At 47.9% G+C, this 22,335-nt stretch overlaps 2 protein-coding genes across 2 annotated transcripts in view; both read right to left on the bottom strand.

Moving 5' to 3' along the window:
* Window positions 1-2,160, bottom strand: part of MINDY4 (MINDY lysine 48 deubiquitinase 4) — a 132,858-nt gene extending 130,698 nt beyond the window's left edge. The window contains exon 1 of the mRNA XM_023186026.2: window positions 1,976-2,160. Within this exon, the coding sequence (XP_023041794.1) occupies window positions 1,976-2,038 (63 nt within the window). The 5' untranslated portion in view covers window positions 2,039-2,160. The remainder of the gene's footprint in view (window positions 1-1,975) is intronic.
* A 14,933-nt stretch (window positions 2,161-17,093) lies between these two features.
* On the bottom strand, window positions 17,094-20,827 carry INMT (indolethylamine N-methyltransferase). The gene is given in 3 exon segments (XM_023186027.1): window positions 17,094-17,523; window positions 19,005-19,212; window positions 20,677-20,827. Coding segments are annotated over 3 exon segments (789 nt in total).
* Between the last annotated feature and the right edge of the window lie 1,508 nt (window positions 20,828-22,335).

Below are 22,335 nucleotides of genomic sequence, written 5' to 3'. Positions count from 1 at the left end.
GGCCAAAGTGGCTGGAGGGTAGAGGGCAGAGCAAGCAGTCATGGAAGATGAGGTCTGAGGGTAGCCAGAGTCAAGTCATGGAGAGACTTGAAGTCTAATTACGATGGGAAGCCAGTAGAGGGGTTTGAGCAGGTGAATTACATGGTCTGCCCTGCTCACCCTGGGCAAGTTTCTTGGCCTCCTGGTCTCACGATAATCTTATGTGAAAGGGAATCCTTATACCTATCTTTCAGGACTGTTATGAGAAGCTGAGACAACAAACCATCACCTTCCAGGTACCGGGCACCAAGGTGGCAGCTCTCTTGCTTATGACTGCTGGGTGCAATGACTGTCTGCACAAAACCCCGTGGGGAGCACGTGGTCTCTGCCCTGGAGCAGAAGGCCATGAGAAAGCAGTATACCTGGGCTGCAGCCCCAGCTCACCATGACCTTCTGAGTAACTGTGGGCAACTCCTCTCTACTCTTAGGGCCTTAGTGTGCCCAGATAAAACACGGGAGGGAGAGGTGACCAGGGGAACTTGGCCATGTCAAGTGGGGGGTCGGAGGGAGGGATGTGGGAGAGGCTGGAAATGAGATTGAGATGGTAAGCTGGGGTCAAGCTACAGGGCAGGCTTGGATGTCAGTGAGGACACTGGACTTCACTTGTACTCAAGAAAGAACATGAGGAAGCCCTCTCTTCAGAGTTTTGTTCAGTGACCCAGACTTAAAAGAAATGATGGTAACAGTCAGCTTCCCAGGGTGTGTCCATTGATATCCAACATGCAGCCAGGACTTGGTGATGGCAGGTCAATTAGCCATAAAAACAGGGCAGATGTGACAAAGCCAAATGCATTTAAAATTTTTTCAAATACAAATAAATCATAAAAAAACACACAAAGACACTTTCCAAACAGGTGGAGTTCAGAGACACCTGTTTGGTGTCAGAGACAGTGAGGGTGGGAGGAGGTATAAAGTTGAACACCTACGTGCACATGGTATCTATATGTCAGATCCAGTGCTTGGGAGCTGCCCATATGTTATTATTAATCCTCATTATAAAGCTGCAAAAGGTAGGTGTTATTTTCGTGTTTCACAGATAACGAAATTGAGGCCTTGAGTAAAGTACTCAGGTTCACACTGCAAACTAGTAGCAAATATTTGAACCCTCTCCATCTGACTTCAAAGTCCTTTCCCTTTCCTCCATTCAAAAAATTAGGTGTATGAGTTTTCATACCAGACAAGTGTCCATCGCCCCAGCCCAGTACGACATTGCAAGGGTAGACAAAACACACAGACTGCAGCCCTCAGTCACCACGTGTTGAAAGAACTGATGTATGTCCCCCTCCACTACCACGCCCAAGACCCCCCGGCAAGCTCCTTCCCCACGGAGGTCCCCATCTCCACCCTGAGGCCGGATGACAGTTAAGGACCTTCCAAGGTTGTGAGCGCTGCAAAAACTCTCCTGGGACAAGACAATAGGAAAACTTACAAAAATTAAAGCAACCACTGGAATTCCCACTGTTGACTAAAATGACTAAGGGCTTGACTGTCAAGAACTTTTCTGGGCCTTTGGGGTTCCCTCTGGGGAGAAGTTCTTTCCGAGTGGGGACCCTGACTTGCGTGGGTCGCGCACGGAGGCCGGCAGCCAGGCTGGGGCGCAGGCCTGCCCGCTGTGAGCCCGCGCTAGGATTGCTTGGCGCGGCCCCCAAGCCCCCTTCCCAGCTGCCGCCGTCCCGGAGCGCGGATGCCCCAGGAGGGCAGCTGACGGGCTCAAACCCTGCCTTGCGGCAGCGCCCGCTGACGACGGCAGAAACGCCTTGTGGGAAATGTAGTTTCCCCTGTCCCGGGAAAGCGCCGCTCTTCTGGGGCATCTCTGGAGCAGACAGTAGGCAGGGAACAGGCGCCCTCCCAGAAGGTGCAAAGCCTTTAGGGGAGACCCCGATGATCCACCCAAATTAGAGCCACTTCCCGGGTTTTGGAGGGCGCGAGCCGTTACCTTTCTGCTGAGGAACTCCCTGACCAAGGAGGCGGCCACCTCCTCCACGAAGAGGCTGTCCATGGCACTGGCTCTGGCTGTGGCTCTGCCCACTAGGCCCACGCCGGGCCGGAGCACCCGGCAGCTGGGTGGGTCGGGCGCAGTATGGCCGCGTTGCCGTGGAGACGGCGGCGTCGGCGCTGCGAGAACTCCTCCCCTTCTCTGGGGCCGACTGGCTGGGGCGGGAGGGAAGGGGTGGAGCGTCCTGCAAACTCGAGTCTCAGAGTGGGAGGCCGCAGCCAGGACGCACTGGTGTCGCCCAGGGCACCGCGAGAGGCCTAGGACGAATTACCGCTCCGCTCCGAGGCTCCGTTTTCCTAGACGTAAAATGGGAAGAATGCCTGCCTCCTTGTTTCTGGAGGACTAAACTCACAGGAAAGTGACCCCCTCAGGTCCACCTTCAGCACCACGGCCCCCTCTGGGGCCACCAACGCTACTGACCTGGCGGGCCTGGACCATGGGGGCAAGAAAGCCCAGGATTCTGCTTCTTGGGAACCGAAATTAAAGAACATGTTCCTCGCCCCCTTGGTGCCTGCTTTCCCGTAATGAGACTGCCATTTATTGATCACCAAGCTGTTAACTCACGATTGCACTTTTAATCCTTACAACTTCCTGACTAGGTGGTTACTGTTGCCCCCATTCTTTAAAACGAGACACGAGATTCAGAAAGGCTAAGATTTTGCTGAGGCCCACACAGCTGGGTACTGGGAAAGTTGAGTTTCTAACCAAGCCCAGTACATTTTCCCCAAACTTAGTCACCTGGGTTCCACCTTCACAATCTTTGCCACTTCTGCATGTTACCTATTGTATTCCTTCGCTCGGGCTGGCATACAAACTACCACAGACCAGGTGGCTTAAACAACACATTTATTGTCTCCCAGTTCTGAAGGCTACAGACCGAGTTCAAGGTGTCAGCTGGATGGTTTCTTCTGAGGCCTCTCTCCCTGGCTTCTGTTATAGATGGCCACCTTCTCTCAGTGTCTTCACGTGGCTAGCCATCTGTGTGTTCCTGTGTGCTAATCTCTTCTTATAAGGACATCAGTTGTATTGGAATAGGGCCCACCCTAATGACCACATTTCCACTTCATTACCTCTTTAAAGACCCTATCCAACACAGTCACATTCTGGGGTACCAGGCTTTAGGACTTCAACACAGGAATTTTTTTTTTTTTTTTTTTTTTTTTGAGACAGAGTCCCAGTTAGGCGCCTAGGCTGAAATGCAGTGGTGCAATCTCAGCTCACTGCCAAGTGAACCTCCACCTCTCGGGTTCAAGCCATTCTCTTCCCTCAGCCTCCTGAGTAGCTGGGGTTACAGGCGCCCGCTGCTGTGCCCAGGTAATTTTTGTACTTTTAGTAGAGACGGGGTTTCATCATGTTGGCCAGGCTGGTCTTGAACTCGTGACCTCAGGCAATCTGCCCACCTCGGCCTCCCAAAGTGCTGAGATTACAAGCGTGAACCACTGCGCCCGGCCCAACACAGGAATTTTGAAGGACACAATTCAGCCCTTAACCCCTATACTGTTACTTACGTATTATTTTCTTTAAATCCACATACACGTTTTACAATTTATTTTAAAAGGAAAGTGTTCGCAAGCAGTAATAGCCACAAGATGTTGGGTTTTATATGCTTATTAAATCTGTAATACACGTTAAAACAAACACAAAACCAGAAAGGTATGCATTCACCTAAATCACCTTACGACCACTACTGGCACATGTACCACACTTGGGAAGCAACTGTCTCACCCTATACAGTCTCCATAGGACGTGGCTTTAATGTGGCAGATTGCACCATAATCTCCAGACACTTTCTCCTCTCAACCTGCGATGGTTCTTTGAGATGCCTCCTTTGAACACGATGTGCTATGTGAGAAAGAGTCATATGCTCTTACATGAGAGAGAGAAGGGTGGAGTTGCAGGAGACAGTGTGATGCTTGGTCCAGGGGCCCTCATGTTCCAGGTGTGAAGACACACTGATCAATGATGTGTAACAATAAAAGAATAACATGAGACAGATTTATGCTCCATAAGAGATTGTATATCAGGGGTCCCCAATGCCCTGGGCTGTGGACCAGTATGGGTCTGTGGCCTGTTAGGAACCAGGTCACACAGCAGGAGGTGAGTAGTCGCAAAGGAGCATTACCACCTGAGCTCCACCTCCTGTCCAATCAGCCACAGCATTAGCTTCTCATAGAATCACGAATCCTATTGTGAACTGCACATACAAGGGACCTAGGTCGTGCACTCCTTATAAGAATCTAACGCCTGATGATCTGAGGTGGAACAGTTTCATCCCAAAACCATCCCCCACTTCCCATGGAAAAACTGTCTTCCACGAAACTGGTCCCTGGTGCCAAAAATGTTGAGGACTGCTGTTGTGTATCATAGATAGTAGGTGTTATATAGTAGGTCAGAAGAAAGAGAGATTTCCCCCGTGGAGGCAGATGAGGGTGAAAAGAGAAGAAATCATTCATTCCTTCATTCATTTACTCCTTTAAAAATATTTGTTGAGTCCTTACCACGTGCCAGGTGTATGGGTGCTGCAGATTTAACACTGTAAAATATATGCCTTCTTAGAGAGAGAATGGGGAAAGATGGAAATGGGGAGATGGACAGAAAAAAAATTTGTAAATGCATAGAAAGCACATACAGAGCACCACAGGTGGTTTAAAGGGTATCATAGATTTATTTTATGTATGTATTTGTTTATTTATGTATTTATTTATTTATCTTAGAGGCAGCATCTCATTCTGTCACCTAAGCGGGGTTCAGTGGCACAATCATAGCTCACTGTAAGCTCAAATTTTTGAGCTCAAATGATCCTCCCGCCTCAACCTCCCAAGGAGCTAGGACTACTGGCATGCACCACCATACCTGGTTTGTTTGTTTGTTTGTTTATAGAGATAGGGTCTCACTATGTTTCCCAGGTTGGTCTTCAACTCCTGGCCTTAAGCTGTCCTCCAGTCTGGAGGATGACTTGAAGATATGCACCTTCCCAAAGTGCTGAGATTACAGGAGTGAGTCACTGCAGCTGGCCCCCAAAAATCATAGATGTAAAGAGAAAAAAACCACGGAAGGAGTATAGGAGGACTTTTTATGGAGAGCAGAAATTATAATTTTTAAAAGTTGACTGGATAAGATCACTGAGATGGTAGAACTTCAGCAAGGAAGAGAGGACGTGAGCTATGCAGAGACTTGGAGGGAGAGCACTTCAGGCAGAAGAAATAGCAAATGCAGAGGCCCTGCAAAGGTGACGAGCCCGAGTGCTTGTGAAATTTGGAGGCCAGAGGGAGCAGAGAGAAGACAGAAAGAGGGTCCTGGTGGTATAGGGCCATGAGAAGGGCTTGACTTTTCCTCTGAATGGGGAATCTTTTGGAGAAGTTTGGGCAGAGGAGAGACAGGCTCTGACTTAGGTTTTGACAGGATCTCTTTGGCTTTTGTTTTGAGAATAGATTGTAGATTAGGGACAAGTACAACGGATCCTCAAAAAACGTTACTTCCTTCAACATTGTTTCATTATGACGTTGAAAAGAAAAAAAAATTCAGTTCCCAGCTGGGGCTACTGTCTGTGTGGAGTTTGCATGTCCTCCCCATGTCTGCATGGGTTTCCTCCATCATCCCAAAGCTGTGCACGTTGGGTGAATGTGTGTGTCTACATGGTCCCAGTGTGAGTGACTGTGGATGTGGGTGTGGGTGTGAGTGCTGCCTGTGATGGAATGTTGTCGTGTCCAAGGCAGGCCTTGTGCCCTGACCACTCTTGATCCTGAACTAGAATAAGCAGGTAAGTAATTATCTTACTTTTTAAAGTGAATTTTTCTTAATTGGATGTGTAGCTCACACTTATTTCAATGTTTAATATTTGAAACATCTTGCTCTTTATTTAGAAGTTTGGTGATATTTTTGGGACCAGAAATATGCCAGGAACTCAACTCTTGTCTATAGCAATTAGCCTATGGTAACATTGGTTTTGTTATATGCCATTTTGCTGAAAGCTGCAATTTCCAAAAATCTATGGATGATGCTAAATGAGGACTTATTGTGTGGAAGCAGAGAGACTAGCTGGGAGGCAACTACACCAATCAGTGGTCCAGGTAAAACTTAGGCTAGACATGGTTAAGTGTGTGTGTGTTTGTGTGTGTGTGTGTGTGTGTGTGTGTGTGTGTGTGTGTGACTTTCCTGGCCCTGAAACTCTTTTTTCACATTGGAATGAAAGGTTAGGGAAGAGAAGTGCAGGAATGCATTCTTTTTCCAGGCACATAGCTGGCTCCTGGGAATAAACCTTAACACAACCTTAAGGTGGCAAGTAAAAGAGGCAATCTGGTCATCGTGGAAAGGCAGAGGGTGTGCTGCCAGACATCTGGGAAAGACCAGATCACATCATGTATCCCATTCTTTTCCACCAATCCTCCGCCACAAGGAATCCTCATTTCTCTACATCATGTTCCTGTGAGCTGGAACATTCTCACAAGCCTAAGGGAGGCCTGCATTCCTGCCTGAATATGAATGGTAATTGAGGTCTTCTTGTAAAGAAACATGCTAGAGATAAAAACAGCAATGCCATCAAAATAAGAACCCAATCATTGTAAGTATCTACAATCACTTAAAAAGAAAAGAAAATGCTTTTCCAAGTTTCATAAAACAGGGATAAACCCATGAAGCCTGCTAAATAAGCAAGAACTATATAAAACATCCAGAAAGTAATAATTTCTCTGTGTTACCCATTGACCTAAAGCCAGATTTAGCCAAGATGAGCATGCACCTCATTAGTGATGGGGAGTTATTTCATTCACCTTCTCAACAATGCAACGGACTACACATGGAATGTTAACAATGGGAATATGAGTGCAAAGGTTAACTCCCAAATGACAGATAGCATAAAATCTTTGTATAAGCTTAAAAACAACTTAAACCAAGAAGTCATAATTTCTTGTAAGAAAATAGAGCTTTGGTAAAGCTTTATAAAAATAAAAGCAAGGAAATGAAGCTGTAATTCAGGTCAGCAGTTACCTGGGAAGAGGAAGGTCAAGGACATGGCAGATGAGAATGACGCAGGTAATGGTAAGTATTCGTCAGTGCTCTGGGTGTCATGAATGTATTTGTTTCTTAAGCATCTTTTATATTACTTCTATTGATTCGTTAGTTAATAAAAGATGGCCTCTCAAGGACCAGTGATGGCAGGATGTCATGAATTGATAAGAGTTGTATTATTAATTAACTCCATGTTCCTGAAGTAGAGAAGGGAGGGAGAAAAATTCAATGGACTTTACATTGGAGGGACAATTTAGAGGCCTTGGTTCATAATGCAGCTGTCACACAGAGGAGAAAGGGGTGTGTGTGTGTGTGTGTGTGTGTGTGTGTGTGTAATCATACCCATCATTATATGGCTGTGACTGTGTGTATCTCTGAGTCAACGAGCTCCTGCATTTGTGTGAATCTACCTACAGGAATTTCTGGACCCCCTGAATTCTGTCTGGTGCCCTGTTTGGTTCTGGGAGCAGGATGCATCTGTTGTGTTGTGGGACTTAGAGCAGGAAGGTGAGGCCTGCTACACGGGGGCCAGATGTTTTGCAAGACTGTCAGAATCAAGTGTTGCCTCCTCCAGGATGCTCCAGGGAGGTGACTGACCGAATGAATCCCCCACTCCAACCAAGGGCTCCTGGAGTGTCTGGAGGGCTTGGATCAGGGGGTTCCAGAGAATAGAAGCACACACGCTTGTCCTCATAACCATGTCCTCCCAGGGACTGGCTATCAGGGTTGGGGGCTGGGAACAGGGATCTGACCACATGCAACATGTCTGACTAGCGGGGTTGGAAGAACATTGTGAAACTCCTTCTAATGATGTGACTCTCAGACCTTCCCAGCTGTCTGGCCACCATCCCCAAAGATCAGGACAGGGGGTCCAGCCCAGGCCACTGTCCTTGACAATATGAAGGAACAGCTTATTCGCACACTCCCCCCATAGCTCTGTCTTACCCACCACCTCCCAATCTCTGCTGCCAGGCTGTATCCACATGGTCGCCAACATGAGACTGGAGATGGGGGGGACCCAGGCCCCAGCCAGGCTCCAATAGGAGGAGATGGGACAGCCACCCCCACCCCCAACAGTGAGATTGTTGGTCTTTCACTAGGCCTGGCACATCCAAGACCTCCTCGCTGTTAGGAATGATGAGGCTCAGCCATTTGTGCAGGTCTGTGCACAGGGACTGAATGGGGCAAGGAAAGAAGATAGCAGAGGTATCCCATGGGATTTTGAGAAAATGTCCATTTTAATCAAGAAGACTATATAATTCTCCACTAATGTGATAGTTAATTTCATATGTCAACTTGGCTAGGTCATGATACCCTGCTCTTTGGTCAAATGCCAGCCTAAATGTTGCTGTGTGTAGACTTTGAGTAAAGCAGCTTCTCCTTCATAGTGTGGGTGGGCCTCATCCAATTAGTTGATTGCCTTAAAAGCAAAAGACTAAGGTTCCCCCAAGGAAGAGGGTGTTCTGTCTCCAGCCTGCCTTTGGACTCAAGCTGCAATATCAACTTTTCCCTGGGTCTCCAACCTGCCAGCCTGCCTTGCAGGTTTCAGACTTGCCAGTCCCCCATAATCATGTGAGCCAATTCCTTAAAATAAATTAAGGGAGAAAGAAGATTGTCCCCAGAGAAAAAGAACCAGTTAGGACACACACACACACACACACACACACACAGACACCCCTAAATAATATAAACCCAACCTACTTTGCTGCACACTTGCCCTGGAATGGCCCTGGGAAATTCTTGATCAAAGCTCCTTGGATGTTGTCCAGATATAAAGGTGCTTTCTCTGGGGCCAAGCTGAGACTTTTGGCAGTTGCTTCACATTCTAATGTTTTCACCAGCAAGTACAGACCCCAGACCTTCAGACAGACATAGCTGTCAGTGCCTCCCTGTGAAAAATTCCTGTTGAAACGGTGCAGACATTCTTTGGAAATCATAACATAGTCTCCTCCAAAGTAGGATTCTGCATAAAAATTCTAGTCTGAGTAAATGAATTGAAACTGCTCCCAAAGTGGTGAAGTCCTGTGTGAAGTCTGCTAGTCGCCCAACAGAATCCATTCTTTCCTTCATGCATGGTTATATGTTTGGAGCTGGGCAAATGACTTCCAAGTCACATAGTATTTCCCAGGCTTTCTTGAAGTCAGAGGCAGCCATGGAACTAAGTTTGTCAGCAGCAGATTAAGAGGGCCGGCACCTTAAAACCAGGCCCTATCTCTTTCATCCTCTTTTCTCTTCTGTAAGCCAGAGCACCAGCTGCAACAATGAGCATGTGCTGTGACCCTAAAAACAAAAGCAGCACCTAAGAACAGTGATTCTCAAAAGTGTAGTAGTCCCCAGACACCAGCATCAGCACCACTAGAAAACTAGAAATGCAAATTCTCAGTCCCTACATCAGATGTACTGAATCAGAAACTCTGAGGGTAGGGCCCAGCAATCTGTGTTTATAAGACTTCCAGGTACTTCTGATGCTTACTCAAGTTTAAGTGTGCTATCCTGGGGGATGGCAAAAATAAGATGGAAGGAACTGGGTTCCCTGAATGACTGCATGGAGCAGAGTCACATGGTGACATGGACTTCAGATGGTTATAGGTGAGAGAAATACACTTTCATCTGGTTTGAGCTTAATGTTTTTATTTTTTTTACTTTTTTGTCTATTTCTGGAAGTGGGGATGAGGGAGTCTTTTGTTAAAGCAGCTTATCTTTTCAACCTAAATACTATAAACGTCTAAGAATGAGTGAAAGCTCAATCAATTGTGGGGCAGTGGTCTCTTTCTCCAGGGTTTGCTAGACCAGATATTCCCACAGGGATTGTCCACACTGATGTATCACAAATTGATTATAGGGATGCTGGAGTCACAGTCTCCTCAGGCCTCGGGACAGCTAAATGAAGCCTATCTGGCCAGAGACCATAGGCCATTACTACCATGAGCAGTCTTCTCCATTTACCCCAGGCTGTACAAATATGACTTTCTATATGTGCCCTGGAGATGCCTCCTGCTGCTCACAATTTTTAATCTTCTGCCTCTTGCTCTCCCTCTCCCCTGGTTCTCTGACTTCTTGCTCTGTAGCTCTGTACAAACCTGGCTCCCTTGCTCTGATGGTTCAATTGGAGCACCTTCCTCTAGGTTGGCTACCTGAATATTTGGACTCCATGCACCTGAGCTGATGGTTGTAGGGATTTTTCCCTTCTACTTTAGTCTCTATGCAGAGACCATGATGTATCCTCAGCTTTAAGGCAGGGCTTGAAGTTAGTCACAGGGCTTCTTCTCTGTGACTATCCCAGGTTTCCTGGCTTGAGTCCTTCACAAAAACAAGGCTGTTTGGAGCAAGCAGCAACCAGTGCCTTCCCAGCTTAACTCTGGCTGAAAGGCGGCTGCTTTGGGAACCCCTTCCTGCCCCTGGCATGTCAGGTGCTGGGTCTCCAGGTCCAGAGCTGAAGGAGGAAGCCCTAGAGCCCTCATCCATTTCTTTTACTCTTACACCTGATTATACTGGTTAATATCCACTTCCATTCAGAGTGACAGAAAAACTCAAAATAAGAGTAACCTAGTAAGGAGGTACTCAAAAACATGAGGGAATCATGTCAGAAGAACAAACCCCCCGGCTTAAAAGGGCTCCTACTGGCTAAATCTGTACATCAGAGTAAGTAATGATAGTCATAGATTATAACCAACTGAATAAAATAAGAATCCATGAGTCCATGTTTATATATATAAATAAAGGAGAAGGAAAAGCCTCTCCTTACATTTGAATGTCAAACTCATAAATGTAGAAAGGATGATGGAATTTGCCAATCATCATTTGGCAACCAGGATAATGATAATAATTCATTCAGACAATAATCATCAATGGATGCTAAAACTGGTGGATATAGGATATTTATGTAGTCTCAAAGAATCTCTCCATAAGATACTGCTTAATTACAAACGGGAAAATGTTCACCTTATGATGGAGACGTTGGCCAACCCATTAACCAAGTGATCAAAGTTATAGTCCCTAGCCACAGGACTATACACCTCCTTATGCACTGAAAGAGACACACCACCACTTCCCTGGCATTTCTGCCACACTAATAATAAGGGTAACAACAATATCAGTGACTTAAACAAGATGAAAGTCTATTTATCTCTCACATAAAAACCCAGGGCTTCTGAGTGCTTCACATCGTTAGGTTCCCGTTTCCCTCTGTCTTGTTTCTCCGCCATGTGTGGCCTTGACCTCCTAGACCAAGATGCCAGCAGCCACATTGCAGATCACAGGACAGAGTAAAGGATGAAGAATAAATAGCAGAGTTCAGGTTTATCACATCTTAAGGAAGGCTTCCGAAGTTGATAAGACACTTCTGCTCAAATCCCTTTGGTCAGAACTCACTCACTTGGCCACACAAAGCTACAAAGGGGACTAGGAAATGTAGTCTTGGTTTAAGGCAGCCTTGCCCAGCTAAATGGAGCCCAGCTAAAAACAAATCTATTACTATGAAGAAGTTAAGGGGCATACTGGGCACGGGAGAACAACTAACAATCTCTGGAACACTAGCGTTCTTCTGTTTCAAGATGACATGTTTCTACACCTCTGGTTCTTTTTATTAAGATCTCAATTCATGACACCCCACACACTTATTGCACATATAACATGCCCACATGTGCAGGATCTCAGAGCTCAAGTCTTGCAGTCTTTGATCTCCACACGAGCCTGGGCCTGTCTCACTTCTGTGCTTATACACAACTGTATGTCTTTATAGCTTTACTCATAAGTAGAGGCAGTTGCCTAGGAAAACTTCTCCATGACCTCTGTGCTGCCAAAGCTGAGATGACCAGAATGGCCAACTTTTGTTCCTTTCCTTTCTAGATAAGCAGTTAAAATGCCTCTGGTAAACAACCATGTTCCCTGAGCTTGGGTTTTTTCTGAGTTCTAGGAAAAAGAATAAATGCAGGGTTTTTGAGATTAAATGGAGTTGCAAGATAAGCAGCATTTCTCAGCAACGAGCCAAGAGTGCGTTAGGATAAGATAGGCTGAACTTACAGGCAGAGGTCAAAAGAGCTGTGGGGGTTTCATCCTCCTCTTCCCCACCTCCCCCACAGTCCCTTCAAACTCCAGCTCCACCCCCATAAGGACGCGGGGGTTAGAAATAGGTCAGGAAGAGACTGGGAAATGTATATCCTTTTGAGTCTATGAAATGCTTCTGCTGGCATCTCTCCAAGTCTGGCGTGGCCTTGATACTTGATTCCTATGATGTGGTAGAGGGGGATAGGTAGGAAATGGGGGGTACCCCATAGATAATAAATCTCCTGTGTCTTCTGTTTTCATATTCATGTTACTTTGGGACCACAGGGGCCATGACTTAGAAATGGAGATGGGTTTTTGTGTAATTAGCCACAACACAAAGGTTTTCCTTCTGCTGGGAATGGCTAGCCCTTCTTCTCTCCATCAGCCGTCAGTGAACTACTCGCTCTTAAGTCTCAGCTCACAGATCACCTCCATGAAGTCTTCCTAGACTTCTCCCAAGCCCAGTTAGATGTTCTTCTGGCACCCCTGTGAGATGACATTGTGGGGTCCAGGTTAAGCTCAGGCTCTGGAATGTCAGTGCTTGGGTTCATAAGCCCAGCTCTCTACTTAATAGCTACTTTGAGAAAGTCTGTGCCTCAGTTTCCTCATGTGTAAAATGGAATTTCAAAATAATACTGTCCACATGAGCTATTGGGAGAATTCAGTGAGTTTTACATGTTTTACATGTGGCTGGCCTCATAACAGCATTATTCACAACAGCCCAAACACGAACACAACCAAGCATCCATCAGTGGATGAATGGATAAACAAAATGTGGCATATCCATACGATGGTATATTACTCAAAACCTTGAAAAGGAAGGAAATCCTGACACAGTGCAACATGGATGAACCTGAAGACATTACACTAAGTGAAATAAGCCAGTCACAAATGGACAAATACTATATGATTCCACTTATATGAGGTACTTAGGGTAGTCACATTCATAAAGACAAAGTAGAATGGCAGTTGCTGGGGGCGAGGGGAAGGGAGACCAGGAGTTACTGTCTAACAGGTACAGAATTTCAGTGCTGCATGATGAACCAGTTATGTGGATGGATGGTCATGGCTTGCAAGTACCCCTCCCTGCCCCAAACAGAAGGTTCTTTCCTTTAGTCACAATGGGGTTTTCTTCTCTAAAGACTCCTTCCCCTATAGTCTTGACAGCATATCACAGGTTCTGCCCACTGGATAGAGTAAAACAAAATGTATTATTAGAGCATCTAGAGAGTACTTACGGACAAATCACAGGAGCACAGCATAGTCACTGAGTCCATCCTGGCCCTGTTTCACAAGCTTGAACAGCTTCCATAGCCCCCAAAGATTCCCTCACACCCTTGCCCACTCTCTACTTCCAGGCAGCCAGCTGACTTTCTGCACTGAGCCATCCAAGGAGCAGAGCCCCGGATCTGGATCCTGTGTCTTTTCCCATGTCTTGGCCAGATCGCTCGCTAAGGGAGGTCCTGACATCACAAGGAGGGGGCATTTGTAGCCTCCTTTCCTTGGCAATCTCAACTCCTGGGCATTGCCTGGCTGCCACCTGGCAGAAGCCAGCCCCTTTTTGACTGCCTCAGCAAACAGTTCATCTGTCTTTAAAATTCCCTACAAGACCTATTTTAGCCACTATTCTTCCCGTGTTTGTGGACATGGACTCTCAGGGATCCACATCAGCTGGGCCTCCCACTTCTTCCACTTGTTGATCATTCTGCCATGAGCGTGTCTAAAACTACCCATATTTGGCTAGGCGCGGTGGCTCATGCCTGTAATCGCAGCACTTTGGGAGGCCAAGGCAGGCAAATCACCTGATGTCAGGAGTATGAGACCAGCCTGGCCAACATGGTGAAACCCTGTGTCTACTAAAAATACAAAAATTAGCCGGGCATGGTGGTGGACACTTGTAATTCCAGCTGCTCAGGAGGCTGAGGCAGGAGAATCACCTGAACCTGGGAGGCAGAGGTTGCAATGAGCCAAGAACATGCCATTGTACCCCAGCCTGGGCAACAAGAGCGAAACTCAGTCTCAAAAAATTAAAAATAAAAATAAAACTACCCATATTCAATGCCTCTCCAGACAAGGCCAGAGGGGTCTGTACTGAGAGAAAAGCTGGGGTCCACACGCTGTCTAGGGTAACGCATGAGCGGGGAAGTGAAAGAATGCTGGCAGAGATGTTATCACAGAAACTAGTCTATCCTAAAAAAGAGCCAAAGGGAAGCAGGGCCCTCTGCCCTTCCAAGCCGGGTGGGGAGACTTGGTGGAATGAGGGTGCACTGGGTGAACAAGGAGTCAGAACACCTGAGTTCTCACTCCAGCTCTGTCACCAGCTTGCTGTGTGTCTCTGGACAAGTCGCTTTCCCTCTTGGGACCTCTTTGTCCCTGACTATAAAAAATGGAGATTTGGCTGGGCGTGGTGGCTCACGCCTGTAATCCCAGCACTTTGGAAGGCCGAGGAGGGCGGATCACTTGAGGTCAGAGGTTCAAGACCAGCCTGACCAACATGGTGAAACCCTGTCTGTACTAAAAATAAAAAAATTAGCCAAGTGTGTTGGTGCATACCTGTAGTCCCAGTGACTTGGGAGGCTACAGCAAGAGAATCTCTTGAACATGGGAGGCTGAAGTTGCAGTGAGCTGAGATTGCACCACTACACTCCAGCCTGGACAACAGAGTGCGACTCTGTCTCAAAACAAACAAACAAACAAAAAACCTGGAGATTAGACTGGGTAATTTTGAAAGACCGTCTCAGTCCTGACCCTCTCGGGGAATAACATCAATGGGTCAATTTGTGCAAAACCTTTTACTTTTTAAAGTACAAAAATTTGCTGAGCATGCTGGTACATGCCTGTAATCCCAGCTACTCAAAAGGCTGAGGCAGGAGAATCGCTTGAACCCAGCAGGTGGAGCTTACAGTGAGCTGAGATCGCACCATTGCACGCCAGCCTGGGCAGCAAGAGTGAAACTACACCTTAAATAAAACATTTTCACCATCCTGGCTAACACGGTGAAACCCCGTCTCTACTAAAACTACAAAAAATTAGCCAGGCGTGGTGGCGGGCACCTGTAGTCCCAGCTACTCGGGAGGCTGAGGCAGGAGAATGGCCTGAACCTGGGAGGTGGAGCTTGCAGTGAGCCGAGATCACACCACTGCACTCCAGCCCGGGCGACAGAGCAAGACTCCGTCTCAAAAAAAAAAAAAAAGAAAAAGCACTTTCACATCAATGACTTCCTGCTGTTCTTAGGATATTCCTGTAGATTGTTAGATTAAATCTCATGGATAGGAATATGAGGCCCAGAGAAGTGAAACAATTAGTGACAGGGCTGAGAGTAGATCCCAGGTCTCCTGGCTCTTACCAAGGTTGCTGTGCCCAGGGTGTACCCACACAAAGGCACAGATTGGGGTTGAGGGAAAAAGGGAGGCTGACAGGTGCTCAGTAGTGTGACCCAATCAGCCTTAAGGAAGAGACACCTTTCTCTAATTGGTCTACCCAGAAGAGGCACCTTGTTCTTATAGCCCTTCCACAGGGAGATGGAACAGCTTTTCTCAGTTAATCAGCTGAACACTCCTTTCTGCAATGTGTCCATCTGCAGGAGCACCTCTTCCTAATTGGCACAAAAGCACCTTATGTACGAGGAATACCCTTGATCCCTGGGCTGTTCCTCTTCTTACTTCTTACCTGGGGTCCAGGTCCAGCCCATGCTGACGTCTGAGGGGAGTGGGTACATGGACAGAAAGAACACTCGGGGCCCATAGGCAGGTGAATATGGTTTTATTCAGCAACAGCTCTCATCAACAGTTTACTCACACTAGCTCTCTCACACTGTCCGCCCTGTCTCGGCTGCTTGAGCCCGCGGCTCCCACACAGAGCTGTGCAGCCTGCTCTCCCTTGCCTTCAGGGTCAGCAGCTTAACTCTCTCTCACTCTGGGCATGAGCTAGCCGAACTGTGTCCTAGCTCCTTCCTGTCCATCTGCAAGATGGACAGCTTTGGCTCTCTCTCTTTCTCTGGATGCCAGCGCGCCCACTATGTCAAGTCATGTTGAGCTGAGCCGAACCCCAAGAGCCCCTGCACAGCATTAGCAGGACAATTACCTTTTAGAGACAACAGTGGCTCGGACCAAGTATGAACTTACACAAACAGGTTATATAACAAGGTTATATATAACAACAGGTTATAACATCTGTGCACCAAACCCGCTGAGTCATGCAGGCATGGATATCTGCCTTGGTGTATTCCTTGACCAAAGCACATGCATGTACCTTACACTTGGGTCTGAAGTAGGGTTGCCAAATGAAATACAGGACACCCAGCTAAATTTGAATTTCAGGTGAACAACAAATCATTGTTTAGGAGAAGCATGTTCCATGCAATTCTGGGGACATACTTAACCTTAAAAATTTATTTCATTTATCTAAAATTCAGTGAACTGGGGCAGTCTATATTTGTCAAATCTGCTGACCTTAGTCTAGAGGCAGTGGTATGTTCCAGCTGACTCCAATCAGCTCATGAGAGTCAACTGTAAAATGTTTAGGAGATTTATGAACTGGTTATTAAACCACTGGTAGCTTGAAATCCATCATGGTGGGAGTATTTACACCACAGAAACTGGTAACACATCAGCTATACATCAGTGCTTTTCCTTTACAGAGCTGGTTATGAAACATTCCCCAATATACCACTGTCCAGAGGTTTCCTTGTTCTTAACATATTAGGTAGACTCTGAAACCATGTCCCTGGGTGCTCCACAGTCACACAGGAGTCATATCGCATCTAAGATAGTTGTAAGGCTTAGTAGACTAGAAAATGGAAAATTCCACTCCTAGGGTCCTAGAATGAGGAATGTTGGAAACTTAGAATTCTAAAACAAGGATGTTAGAATCTCAGAGTTTCAGAAGATGAAATGTTAGTATTGAAATCAGAGGCTGTTAGACAGTATCCATTCCTCACCCCTCTCTAGCATACAGATGGCCAAGGCCTCACAGCCTGACCAGACCTCTGGCTGGCCCTCCAGGCTCAGGGCCCAGGCTTCTTGCGAGCCACAATGAAGCAGACCCCAGAGCTGGTAGCACTGGTGACAGAGTAGCTCTGGGGATTCTGTAGGAGCTGTTCGATGTCAAAGCCAGCATCCAGGATAGCCTGCTCCACCTCCTCCTTCTCCAGGGCCACGCAGGAAAATTCACGCTTCCCCACCATGTAGGATGAGACCTGAAGCGTGACCGTGGTCACCAGGTGGCCACACGGCTTGAGCAGTGAGGCAAGGTTGCACAGTGCAGTGCGGTAGGCATCAAGGCTACAGCAGGCACACTCCATGGCCAGCAGGGTGAGCACGCAGTCGGTGGGGGGCAACACAGCAGGGGCCAGCGGGTTGCCCAGGTGGACATCACACTTGAGCACCCGCTTCACTGCTGCCCGCAGCTTCTCCTCCTCCTTCTCCCAACGGCCGCTGCAGAGAAAGAGAGGGAGTCAAGGAGGCACTTCGAGGTTCTGAAGGGAACTCTCAGTCCACTGTGACCAGCAGATGGAGATTATCTCTGGATCCCCAAAGGATTGCTATCCCTGAGTCCCTGTGTGACCTGTCAACAGGCCCGTATTCAATCTGAGCCTCAGTTTCCCCAAAGAAAAATGGTTAGGGAGAATGGGCCAGAAAAATTATAGGAACATTTCTCTCTCTGATTCCATGTGAGCCCCCTTCCCTTAATCCCCAGGAGGGACAAGGCCACCCCAAGCACAGATGGGGCAGCTAACACACATTATTGGATGGATGGATGGATGGATGGATGGATGGATGGATGGATGGATGAATTAATGAATTTACTACAGATAATGTATGAATACAGCTATCATAAAAAATTAATTTTGAGTGATGAAAAGCAAATCCCAAATGACACAAAGCAAATTACTCTGATCTAAAGCTCAAAGGTGACTAAAACTAAATTATAGATTATTTAGACATACGTAAGTATGCAAGAAAAAATGTTTTGAAAAAGGGAATGATAAGCATAAAATTCATATTAGTGATTACGTCGGGTTGGGAAAGGCAGAGGCAAGGAGTCACAGAGAAGCACAGGTAAGTCTTTATTATATCCGAGTACTCAGGTTGGGTGGTGGATACACGTCGTTATGCATTATATAGTCACACAGGTACAGACAATAGAGGGAAGAAGGAAAGATGGATGGATGGATGGGTGGATGGATGAACATGGAGGGACATGGATAGATGGATGGATGGGTGGATGGATGGATGGGCAGATGTATGTGGATGGATGGATGGATGGGTGGATGGATGGATGGATGGATATGAATGGATGGATGGATAGATGGATGGATATGGATGGATGAATGGATGGCTGGGTGGATGGATGAATATTGATGGATGGATGAATGGACAGATGGATAGATGGATGGATGGGTGAATGGCTGGCTGGATGGATGAATGGATGGGTGAATGGATGGATGGGTGGATGGATGGATGGATATGGATGGGTGGGTGGATGCATGAATACGGATGGATGGATGGATGGATGGATGGATGGATGGATGGATGGATGGATGCAAGGATGGACCACTGGGTGGATGGATGGATAGATAGTTAGATACATAGAAGATAGATAGGTAGATATATAGATGAGGGTAAGGAGGTAAGGAAGGAAGAGAAGAAGGAAGGAAAGTTTCTATCATCTGGTTTTCAGTGTTCATACTTGATTATATCACACCTCAACATAGTCCTGTGATCAGATACTTCCCCCTAAAACTGCTGTAATCCTGAAATTTGGGGCCCCATCTACTCTGTCCCCACCATAGGACATCTGGTCCTGTACCTATAGGCCTACTGTCCTGAAAATGCCAGAGACAACCAAGAGGCCAGGGAGACTTCTGAGAAAGAAGGTTGACTGGGAACCCCCTCCATAACCTCTGCACCCCCACCTGTTTCCTTCCAGCTCACAGGCGAATTTCACCACCGGGGTCCAGTCATAGGCCCCCGGCTCCTTCTTCAGCCACTCTTCCAGCTCCTCCCGGTTGTGGTTGGTAAAGTCGGAGAGAGTGATGTCTCAGAAGGACTCACAGGCAGCGAGAACTTGGTAGATGGTAGGGCCTGAGCCAATGTCAATCAGCGTGTCCCCTTGAAGGCCTCCTGTGGGAGGGAAAGACTGGTAACGGACGGGTAAAAGAAACGAGACCCAAGGCAGACACAGGGATGAGGACACACACCCTGGTCTTACCCAAGGGGCAAACAGCACCAAGCATGGTGGTTATCACGGATTGGCAGCTCCCTGTAAGCCAAGCCTCATGCCAAATATTTTATATGCATTAATTTCCATTTACACCTCAGAACTACCCTGTGTACTGACTACTATCGCTATTTTCATTTCACAGATTAGAAAACTGAGCCCGAAAAAGGTTAAACAATTAGCCCAATATCTTTCCGTCAAGAACATAAGCCAAGAGTATAATATTCCTGGGACAGAGAACAGAGGCCCAAGCCCTGCTCTGGGGAAGATTCGGGCTGGAGGGTTCACAGCGGACATGCTGGGGGCAGTGGCTCTTTAAGTTTCAGGCTGACTGGGAGCTGGGAGCCTCCCCTGGAAGTCCAGCCCTTCCTGGATGGGTTCCTTGTTCCTTGGAGAGGGGAGGGGTAAGCATGCAGGAATAGGAAGCCGGGGCTGAGGAGATGATCTGGGAAGATGGCCCCAGGAGTGAATCCAGGGTCACTTGGAAGCTGGAATGAAGCATGACTTCCAACATTCTGTCTGGAGCCCTGGCGTGGGGCCATCACTTGGCCTTCCAAGCTTGGTCACACCCAGTCCAGCTATTCTCTCATTTCTGCCTCCCGCACCGGCCTGCTCCTCCAGGCTCAGCAGTCTTTTAACCCCCTCTTACCCCGCCCCAGACCACCAGGAGACTCACCCTTATTGTTCCGCAGTCAAGTGCCCAAAGTGAGGACATGGCTGCTTGAGTTTAGAAGACGTGACCAAATCATGGGGTCACCGTGGGGAGGGCAATGATCATCGGGAGATAGGCAGAAGTCACCATCAATTGCACAGATGGCTCAATTGAAGTCCTTGGGGCCTGAGCGCCTTGCTGTCAGGTTTGCAACAGGGTTGAGACCCCACCTAGCAATCCTTGTCCCAGGGCAGGGCTTTTCCAGGTCCTCATCACAGACACATCTGGGCTGCACACTCTGGGCATAGGCGATCCCGACCTACTACAACCCCGCTGTTTGCCCTTGGCCTTCTGGGGGCCCCAGAGGCCTGGCTGTGCAAGGTCAGGACTGAACTTGATGATGACCTGGAAAGCCTTTTCTGCTCCACCCCAAAGACCTAGGGGCTAATGGAGAGCAATGTGGGAACTGCACGGGGCTGTGCTCTTCCTGTAGGTCCTGATCCCTCAGCTGGCACACAGCTCCTGAGCCGTGGGGAGACAGACCCAACTTCCAGTATAATAGCTGCCCAAAGAGAGGGGCAGGGCCCCAGCAGCTCCCCCAGCCCGCCCCCAAAAACCCCTAGAGGAGACCAGACGGCCCCCAGGACACCTTATTCCCATCCCTATCCAGATTCCTTGGAGAGAGGCTCGAGGGGAAGGGTCATCCTCTGCTCACCAGGGCTGAAGGTCTTGTGGAAACATTCCAGGTATCTCAGTATCTCAGCCTCGGGTGAGGGGCTGCCATCGAAGCTGTAGTAAGTGGCCAAGTAGTCCCTGGGCAGGAAGTGCTTCTGGTACTCATCACCCCCAGTGAAGCCACCCTCCATGGTGTCCCTGAAATGTGCCCTCTTCTGGCTGTCAGGTCTTATGAGGGCTCCAAGCTCTCCAGGCTCCACCCCCAGCATTCCAGCTTCATCCCATGGCTCCTCCCAAGTATGACTCTCCTTGAGCTTCTCCTATGGGCCTGCAGAAGGGAGTGCATTCTTCACCACCTCCTAGTCACACTGACACACACGAGGTTTCCCCAACCCCAGTGCTATGACCGCTGGGGCTGCAGCTGCCCTGGCCCTGCTTCCTCTAGGGACCAACCCATGTCTGTCAAAGGCAATTGATAGTGCCCAGCCCTGGGTGCAACTCTCAGCCCTGCCAGCCACATGCTGCTGTGTGGCCTCCAGCAGGTGTCAGACCCATGTTTCCCCACCTGTGTGCCCACTTCACTGACTCTGAGGACCAAAATCACTCCCCTAAGTCACAGGTGTTGTGGCCTGAATGCACATCTTGTCCCCTGGTGGTCAGTGGGGTCCAGTGGCTCTCTCTAGGCCAGGCAGTGGGTGCAGCTTCATGCATCCCCCATTCCTGCTGGAGAACGCAGTTCAGACCCCAGGAGGCAGAGCAGAATAGCAGATTTGGCATCACTGTGCGGGTCACTGGGAGAAGAGCAGAAATTGTCATCAATCTCCATGAATGAGAACAAGGGCACCTGGTCATAAAGCATAAACTGTCAGAGGGGTCCTGGCTTCCTGGCTGCTGACTCGCCAGGCAACTCCGGGTAAGACACTCCTGGCCTCGGTCTTCTCTTTGAAATGGGACTGAGTTGTAAAATCTCCCACAGACAGAGAAAAGTTCAGTCTCTGTTTTTGGCATTAGGAAATGGCTCTGACTCGGCCACAAACCAGACAGAAATGAATCTGCTACACTAGAGGTTCAGACCTCTTACCCTGAAAGTGGGAAGGACAGGAATACGTTGTTCTGGCTTTAAGTAAACAAACAATTCTGAATTCACAGGGCCCAATAGATGGGGGATGCCACAGAGGCAGGGAACACCCAGCGGTCGTCAGGGCCTAGCTTCCAAGAGGCGGGTGCCCGGACAGCCTCCAGGGAGGCTTGCAGCTGTTGTGCTGGCCTGCAGAAGGCATACAGAGCCGATGGGAAACTGCAGGGCTCGCGTTACATAATTGGAGGAGTGTACAATAAAGGCATGGTACTAAGTTGTGGGCAGGGTGGAAGGAAGACATATGGTACCTCTATTAGTCAGGGTTCTTCAGAGAAACAGAACCCAGAATGTGTACACTGAGAGAACCAGATCTATTGTAAGGAATTGGCTCGTGTAATTGTGGAGGCTGGTAAGTCCAAACTCTGAAGGGTGGAACCAGGAAAAGCCAATGTTGCAGTTCAAGTCCAAAGACCAGCTGCTGCCAGAATTCCCTCTTGCTCGGGGAAGGCCAGTCTTTTGTTCTACTTGGGCCATCAGCTGGTTGGATGAAGCCCACCCACATTATGGAGGACAATCTGCTTTACTCAAAGTCCACAGATTTAAATGTGAATCTCATCCAAA

Source organism: Piliocolobus tephrosceles, chromosome 8 (assembly GCF_002776525.5).
Source record: "Piliocolobus tephrosceles isolate RC106 chromosome 8, ASM277652v3, whole genome shotgun sequence".
NCBI lineage: Eukaryota > Metazoa > Chordata > Mammalia > Primates > Cercopithecidae > Piliocolobus > Piliocolobus tephrosceles.
Note: the sequence above shows the minus strand (reverse complement) of the source record. Positions and strands in the feature narration are given on the sequence as shown.